This window comes from Colletes gigas, unplaced genomic scaffold, assembly GCF_013123115.1.
Source record: "Colletes gigas isolate AHSC1104 unplaced genomic scaffold, ASM1312311v1 Colletes_gigas_Sc00012, whole genome shotgun sequence".
Classification (NCBI taxonomy): Eukaryota; Metazoa; Arthropoda; class Insecta; order Hymenoptera; family Colletidae; genus Colletes; species Colletes gigas.
In genome coordinates, this window is record NW_025106641.1 from 3,610,558 (window position 1) to 3,619,522 (window position 8,965).

At 44.4% G+C, this 8,965-nt stretch overlaps 2 protein-coding genes across 2 annotated transcripts; both read right to left on the bottom strand.

Annotated features, from left to right (window-relative positions):
- Positions 1-128: 128 nt before the first annotated feature.
- LOC122398804 (zinc finger Y-chromosomal protein 1-like) lies at positions 129-7,223 on the bottom strand. Its single transcript, XM_043399013.1, has 3 exons — positions 7,087-7,223; positions 3,399-5,000; positions 129-1,873 (listed from the first exon to the last, which is right to left on the bottom strand). Exons 2-3 carry the CDS (start codon positions 4,932-4,934, stop codon positions 299-301), a joined length of 3,111 nt encoding a protein of 1,036 aa, XP_043254948.1. The 5' UTR covers positions 4,935-5,000; positions 7,087-7,223; the 3' UTR covers positions 129-298.
- On the bottom strand, positions 5,410-6,564 carry LOC122398923. The gene is made up of 3 exons (XM_043399188.1): positions 6,487-6,564; positions 5,941-6,405; positions 5,410-5,835 (listed from the first exon to the last, which is right to left on the bottom strand). Exons 1-3 carry the CDS (start codon positions 6,562-6,564, stop codon positions 5,410-5,412), a joined length of 969 nt encoding a protein of 322 aa, XP_043255123.1.
- Positions 7,224-8,965: the final 1,742 nt, after the last annotated feature.

The following is an 8,965-nucleotide window of genomic DNA, read 5'->3' on the forward strand; positions in this document are numbered from 1 at the left end:
GTATTAATTTTTTGTATACATAATTAGTTACTGTACACACACATATATATTCTATATAAAATCCTTATACGAGTATAAGGTTTCAGGAGTGTTATATATAATGGAAGAACAATGGACGAACATTCTGGAAAAATAGCAACGATTTATTAATAAAATAACGATTTGAAGCAATTATGGACTGCAATATGAATGAATGTAAGGCTAAAACGAGCCTTCGATCACAGACCATATTAAAACTTATCCTATATTAAAAAATAACAATGATCAATTTTCGCCCACATCCAAGTACAGTCGTTTACTATTCAAGACCCCGCAGATTTATAGTACTTTCGGACGGTACTGAATCGAGCAACAGTACCTGATACTCCGTCCCTACCACGTCGTCCTGATAATACATAGAAGGCAATTCCTCTGTGAGCAATAAACCTTCTTCTAAATCACTTGTACCTAACACAACGTCCGACGCCCCAACAAGAGAATCTAACACAGCACCGTTCGCCTTTAATTTCCATACGTCCGTGAACGTCAAGTCAGTCCTCGCCGATCCCTGATCTTTTCGCGCGTGTTGATTGGATATTTGACGGTGCATCATAACTTGCGACGAGGTTTCCGAGTTTTTCAGTATATTGGCAAGAGGTGGTGGTTCCGGTTCGGGTAGAGAGCGATCTGTTTCCGAGGAGGCGCTGAGAATAACAGCGTCGCACGGCGCTACCATTATCATTTGTTCCGTGGGCTCAGACACCGAGGGTGTGGTGTACAAAATGTAATCCATGTTGTAAACCGGACTACCGGGTACTCTTTTCGACGATTTATCACAGTCCTCGACGGGCGTGCCGTGCACTTTTAACATATGCGCCCTTAACGTGGCTTTTGTAGTGTACGAACGCGTACAGGTCTCGACCGGACAGTGGTACAAAGTTTTAAGTTTATCCTGCGGAGGCACTGCGTCGACGTTGGTTTGATTTTCATTATCATTTCCGAGATTTGTACTCGTCTGTTCGAGCGTCGCTGTTGCCGTCGAGTCCATGCACGCGGTATCAATATTCAGATCTATCGAGGTTCTCTTCGACTTCACGACCGGACTTACCCTGGAACAATGCGTCTCTTTTAGTTTGCCGCGTTTCTGTTCGTTAACGACGTCGCACGGGTCCGTCTCCGCGTCCTCTTTGTTCTGATGCTTCTTTATGTGAACGTACAAACTGCTTTTCGCCGAGAACTTCGCGTTGCATATAAAACACTGAAAGTATCTGCCTTCTTTATGCGTTAACCTGTGCTCCCTGAGATGCTCGGATCTCATGAACGCCTTGCCGCAGGAGGGAACGTCGCACACGAATTTACGTTCGTTGGTGTGCTTCTTCTGGTGCCTCTTCAATTTGCTAGACGACGAGAACGCCCACTGACAGCCTTGAAATGTACAAGGATAAGGCTTGGAGCCAGTGTGCGAGCGTATGTGAGCTTTCAGCCTGCACGGCTTGTCGAATACTTTACCACAGTCTGGCCACGAACACTTTACATCCACTTCCTTATAACTATGGCATCTTTGATGAGACGTCAACGCGTTGCTGCTGTAGTACCTCTTCCCGCACCCCTCGTGTTTGCAAACGTACGGAGCGTGGCTCTGGTCGTGCGATTTCATGTGCAGTTCCAGGGCCCTCTTCGTCTGGAACTTCTCCGGGCAGTCTGGAACTTGGCACACTATCCTTTTGGGACGTGTGTGTAACTTTCTGTGGCTCCACAGATTGTAAATCGTGGTGAACCGACGATTACAACCCTGCACCTCGCAAACATAGTCTTTGCGTTTCAAATGCGTCTCTTTATGCCGTTTGAGCTTAAATTCCGAATAAAAGGCCCAGGCGCATCCTTCGAAGTCGCACTGAAATGCAAAAGTAAACGAATTTACGTTTCGTTTATTCGAAAGCTTGCAGAAGTATACAGAATGAGCCAGAACTCGAAACCTAAAATATCTACATCGATTTTAACAGTATGGGAAAATGCCTATGGACAAAAATATTGTGATTTTTTCTTAAGACCATATTTTCTGAGATTTTAATATTAACGTTTTTTTTCTTTTAGTGGGATAATGTATAAGATCATAATTTACGATATGCGTGCTTACCATACTCTATTAGAATTTTAATAATACAAACATCGATTCATCGTCGAAGGATATCTTTTCTTTTCAAACAGCTTACGATTATACTTACTCATTTGTTTCGTATCAGTATCATTTCAATTGCAGTTTCACAATGTTGTGTTCAGTTTAATGAAAGATGTGACCTTGTAATCATCTACTGAGAACATAGACAAATGCAGTACAGGCTCAATCATCAACCATCTACAACATGTTTGTAGAAACTGGAAGCGTAGAGAGAAAAAAATGAAAAAAACATGAACAAAAAAATACGTTTTAGTTTGTAACAGCTATTAATCCCGTACACTAGTATATGCAACGTCGCCTGACAGCGTAACACGAAATCTACGTCGACATTGAATTCATGGATTTCGTTTCTTTCTCGCACGAAGAATTACATGGAAACGACTTCCAAAATTGAAAGAGTTTTTGCCAATGGAAGTTAGCCGTGGTTCGGTAAACTTAAGAAACGTTCCCATTTGTTTGCTCGTCGATAACCCACACTGACATTACGAAGTAGAACATCTAAGACGCGAAGTCTTAATGTTTTGGTGCGACAATATGCACCGTACGATAACAGAATTATACTTTTATAAACAGAACGTCGATGGGACAAAGATACGCACAATTTTGGGAGAAATTCTGCCAGCCTTACTAGAAGACATACCCCTTCAAAATCGTATAAATTTGTGGTATCAGCGTGATGGTTGCCCTGCTCATATACGCGAGAATATCGAGATAAGTATTGGAGAGAACTTCCCCGTCCGCTGGATTTGACAAGGTGGAAGCGTTCAATGGCCAGCACGTTCGCCCGATTTGAACCCGCTCGATTTCTTTCTAAGGGAACATTAAAAAATAAGGTTTATTCTATTGCGACGACGACAGTTGAAAGTATGCGTCAAGGTATTAAAATGTAGTAATATCACCCTCAAGATTCTAAATAATATACATCGATCTTTAAGAAACAAGTCACAAAACTGTTTAGACAATAACAGTTCCTACTTTTAATGCATTCTGTACTATTCCTACCAGCGAATAAACCACGATCGTTAGAAGGTCAACGTGTTATGCACGTTTGAATTTGTCTCTCTATCGGCTATAATATTAAAGCAATAAAAACACATTGATATATTTAAAAAAAATCACAATATTTTCCCCTTTTAAAACAGATATGTTTCTCCATAGATATTTTCTCCTATGGCTAAAAGCGACGGAAGTATTTTAAGTCGCAAGTTTTGGCAACTTACCCTTTATAAAATTTATTTACCTTAAATGGTCTCACGCCATAGTGAGCTAGTAAATGGCCTTTCAAAGCGTAAAGCTTGCTAAATTGTCTACTACAATCTTCGCGCGGACAGTCCCATACTTTCCCATGTTCGTTAATCAATACTGGTTGCAAGTTATCGTCCGTGATGCCTAATTCCTCTAAAGCATTCGATATCACCATTTCGTGATTAATAGTATTCTCCACGTTCTGTTCTATTGTGCTGTTCCACGCCGTCGAAGTATCTATTTTTGGTAACCTTGGAAAGTTTCCCGTAGCTTCTATGAGCTCCGAAGTCTTTCCCTGATATATTTGTTCCTCCGTGCCAGTATTTATAACAATTTGCGTCATGTTTGAGATTTTGTCCGTAGATATGGCTACGACTGCCATCACCCCGTCCTCAGTATCTATAAAGTTTTCTCCGGATATCGTGATCTCGTTTTTCAATTTCTTCTCCGTCGTTTCTGGTATTTTTCTACGTTTCTTAATGATTCGTGGCTCCAATTTCACTTTGGCCTTAGTCTTCAACTGTTCGATTATAATATTCTCGGAATCGGCTTCCACCAACCTGGCGTTTGGCAGCTGATGTATCACATTATCCGGATCGAGATCCTGCATATAGAGATTCGTTGCACCGTCGGCCGAGCAACTGTCCTTTCGCGACTGTACGTCAACGTCTCCTTTGTTTACGTTTTCCGCGTCGTGCAAAACGTCAACAACGATCCCCGTAGATTTGCTGCGCTGCTCTTGATCTTCCGCGATCATGGTCTTTCCCATCAGAGAGTCTTGTTCCGGCTCCGGGCACATCTCCTCGACGACACGATTAGGGACACTCAGAGCGGGATGAGCACTGGTCGATGGCAAAATCTCGCCGGCGACCATCATGTCGTCCGGAGACAACGCCAACGGATCCAAATGATCCAACTGGAACTCCGGCAATATGAAACCATCCTTCTCGCAGGCGTCGAGCAGCTTTTCGCTTTGCAGCTCTTGCAACAGGGGATCATAACCTAGGTTAAGTTTCTTATCGGACAGATCGATGTCGATCGACAGCCCGTCAGGGTCCTTTTCCAGAAAAGCGTGCTGGAGTTCCTCGCCCAGGTACCGGTCGACGCCCTCCTCGACACCCGACTTGATCGCGTCGAGGTCCATGCTCGACACGGATTCCGTCCGCGTTTTTAACCATTTCTCGATGTCAGCTACGGTCTCGACGTCGGCGGTCTTGCCGATCGCATCAACACTCGTCTCGTTCGCGATACCGTGGCTACACTCGATCCAGACTCTCTCCGGACAGTATATCGTCGTACCGTCGTCGTTCCTCGACGCTTTCTGTTTTCCTTTTTTATTTGTTTCCTCTCTTTTGTCCTCGTCCGGCGAAACGGGAAGCAGACTCGATTCGGTGTAACCTACCACTGATCCACCCACAACGCCGACCTCACCGTGCGTCCAACCGCGAACCGAACACAAACCGCGTCGATTACGAAAGATTCGCGGGATTTGTTTTGACTTGGAAGCGGAGAGAGTTCCTTTACGAGACATTTGACTGCCCCGTAGCCAGCTCTGTAGGGGTCCACACACAGCAACAACGCCGCCATTGAAGGAAACCTTTTGTAGAACACAGGTCGCTTAATATATCGCAACACGAGTACGCTTCAAGCGGCCAGGTGTCGCCACCCGTCCCCCGTTCCGTGCGCTTTTTGAACGAACGCAGGCACACGAAAACGTTCGAACGATAACATACGATAAACAATAGCCAATAAATAATAGATTGGCATACTACATTACAGATACTACGCGTTCTTTATTAAACATTTTCTAGACTAAAACGCTGAAACTTACTTCAACGACTGGTAAAACGTTTATTCCTAAATTTCGACTAATTTCTAAACGAGAATACAATTTTTTTGAACATAACTTGGACTATACGTTAGAGAAATTCAGGTTCTCGTTTGCCTGTTTGGATTTTTAACAAAAATTTTATATATTTATTTCGTCATGGCGAATTTCGTTTTGTTCACGAACGGATCATTTTGGTTCCTTCGAAATCGGTCAAGGCGATGCATCTCGATGTATCTTTTTGTTGTATTTCAATTTTAAGTTGTTCTATTCTGGAACGCTTCTGTGAAATTTCTTTCAAAATGTTGTTTTTTGTAACTGGAGCTTTTTCGATTTTTTTAGAACATTTATCATTACTGCTTTCTATCCTTTGCTGTATATTAGATTGCTGAACAATGAGAGGTACTCCGAAACTATTCAGTTCCGCGCTGATTGGCTTAACAATATCTTCCGATCGAATTCCTTCGCGGCAATTAAACATTCTTCTTTTTCTCGTTGTCGACGGCCTCATTTCCTCGTATGGAATTCTGTATCGTTCCGTATCAAACGAATTCTTAAGATTTGTGTCAGACTGATGGATCTTAACGATGTCGCTAAATGATTTCTATAGAAGAGAGTAATATCTATAATTAATATATATTTATTTATAGAAATTTCGTCCACCGTATATCCCACGATATCTTTCGTGTGTTTTAAAATTACGTCTCACCCTTTCATCACTATCGTTCATCATTCTATACAGCACAGCCTTGGGTACCTTGAACGCCGGCGGTGGTTTCGGTTGCGGTTCCAAACATGGCCGACTGTGCCGTTTCAGCTGCTCAGTGTAAAGAAACACGTCGCCGGCGGTTTCCTGGTACCGTGGATCCAACAATCTCGAATCCTGTTTGCGTATTTTCCGCCTTTGCCTAACAGCCAGTCGACAAATGCAAGGATCTGGCCAGAATCTCTTGGGATCTGGCCCAAATATTTCTTCCCACCAGGTCAACTTAATCTCGGCTGGCTTCTCTTCCACGCAGTTACAAACTTTTCCTTTGCTCTCCGTCGATCCCTGCACCTTATTTTTCGATTTTTTTCTCGGACACTTCGACGAGCCGCTAACGTTTTCGATGGATTTCTGTTTCGACTTGAAGAACCAGAAGGTCCTGACGCACAGTGTATTAGTACCATTTTCCTGGGGGACAATTACTCGTTTCAGCGACCAATTACGTAACCTATACTTCGCTGTCGAACAATGACATTCGTTTCATTATACTTTTCTGTTGATCAGAGGAAAGGATGCCTTTGACGTGATGAGACCGGGAATTTGAAACGTGGGCCGGAAACACGCCATGACGAGGTTTAATTTTACAGATGGATGATCATTCCGTCGCCTTTTGGGCGCGAGGTTACACCAGAAATTTACGTTTTCGAAACCAAAGTAAAACAAAGAAGCATCGTTCTCGATGATCGTGTATCACGTGGCAATAATTTTTTGGTACAACTAGTGGTTTCGAAGATGGCGGATAAATCGAGTGGCGGAATAATTTTGTGCATTCGATGGAAGGTATAGAAATTTCGTCATTGTTGCTCCGGAACGGAGGAATTTGCACGGAATTGCCGCTAATGCCGATCCGGTGTCCTTTGATCGTCGACCGTTTCCGGTGCCTGTGCAAACCCCGCAGTAACCCTACCGTACCGGCTCTGTTAATTCCGGGGGAACACCGGAATTACTGATACTACCTCTGCAAACGAGATGAGAGGAAGCCGGAAACGTCGATGCAGTCAATATTAAGCGCGTTCACCTGCCGGTGCACGCTTACGCGACGACGGGGAACAGAGGGTGAGGCGAGCGAGAGTGAGACAAGGGGGTTACCAAGGAGAGAAGCTGCGGAGGCTTCAAGTAGACGCAATGAGAGATTTCGAAGCGTTTGAGAGCCGAGGCAGATTGATTCGGCTCACCTAAACTGCCGTCCTCATACAGCGTTTCCCATATCTAGCACCTGCTTGGATATTCCAGGGTGGGAGCAAGACCTAGCGGTGTATCCTCTCATCCTTGGTACAAATAATTCAGAATTATACCTTGATATTTGAAACACTAATAAGATACTTAACAATCCACTTACGTTACTCTCTCTGCAGCCCTTCCAATAGATGTACTCAAACATGAACTTTCCTACTCGAACTTCCAGTTTCTCTAGTCTTTGCAAGTCGAGTCATTTTACCTGAAAGGAAAAAGTTTTAATCAAAACACTACTGTACCGATTACTACAGAGTACTATGCTGATCGCAAAAGGTACGCGACCCCTAAATTTTGAGAAGAAACTGTGGGTCCGTCCATCTAGGAAATTATTCTTGGGCAACCGGAACCACTTTACCTGAACAAGACTGTAGACACGCGTCTCCTACGCAGCGACATCCCCTCCGTGGCAGCTGGGTATCTCCCTACTCCAGATTTTCTGGCGGCGAGTCGCGGTGAGGAAGGGTGTTTACTCAAGACACGACAATTCATTACGTAATTGAATTGAATGAGGCCTCTCTCCTACGGCTGCTACCCCACCGAGTATCTCCGCGGTAGCCTCTCGCCCTCGCTACCCGCCACGGGGGCTCTAGCACGTGTAGAAACTGGCGGTCGGGATGCGCGCGCGCTCTCGCGCCTATCCACCGGGGTTTGGGGATCCATCCCACGGCCACCACACCCAGCGTACATCCACAGATAGACACGGCCCGTGTCTGCCTCGGAACGCTCGGTGGGGCACTACCGAATTAAACGATTAGTTAAACTGATTTCGAGTTAGGCGAATGAATAAGTAATCGGATTTCTCGTTAAGGTAATCGCATTGCGCCCTGATTGGCTCCGTCTGCCTGCGTTATAGACCGTTCCCCTACCGTTTCGATGCTCGATGTGGTTCCCCCCCACGTTTCCTCCCTCTGTTTCCCTTTCATCTCTGGCTCTGTCCCTCCGGCTTGGTTATCTTTGTTTCCTCAATTAATTCTCTACCCGTCTCTGGCTACCACCCGGTCCCACCGTTCGTTCTTCGTTCACCTCTCCTCGTGCGGTCTCTTTCGACCTATCGCGCGCAAGCGTCGTTCAATCTGCCTTCCTCGGCGTCTCCTCCGCGTCTGGATCCATTTCTATCGCAAATTCGCGTCTTCTTTCCCTCGATCCGCTATCCTCCTGCTCGAATTCCGTCTCGATGTTTCTTTCCAACCGTCCCTCCATTCATCTTCTTTGGTACCGTGTAACGCCTCTAACGCTCTACCCTGAGGTATTCGAAAAGGCGGTCACAAGTTAATTTCAAATATCTAAAGAAGTATAATGTTTTTGTTTGTTAACATATTTCATAAATTTAGGGTTTTGTATATAATATTCTTTGAAGTATATTCCATAAAAATATTAAAATAATTTACCTGGTTCTACAATTCAACTTATTCCTCTGCCAACATTTCAATAAGGTGAAGTTACAGGAGGATGAATCTAGTTCTATTCTCAATGTAACAGGGGGTACAGATGAGATAAAGAAAGGTCAGCCCTGGAAGGAATTGCGAACCGTATTGCGTCAGACATTTGATCAAGCTTTCGTGAAATTTCTCGACCACGTTGTCCTCGCTCATGGATCACGTTGTCTCTAACAGGTACCTACGTTGAGGTACTCGCAGGAACAACCGTGACAGAAATATCTTCTACCGTAATTTTTCCTCTATGTCTCCATCTTTTCGCGACCGTCGAGGTAGTTTTCGTCCGTCCACATCCC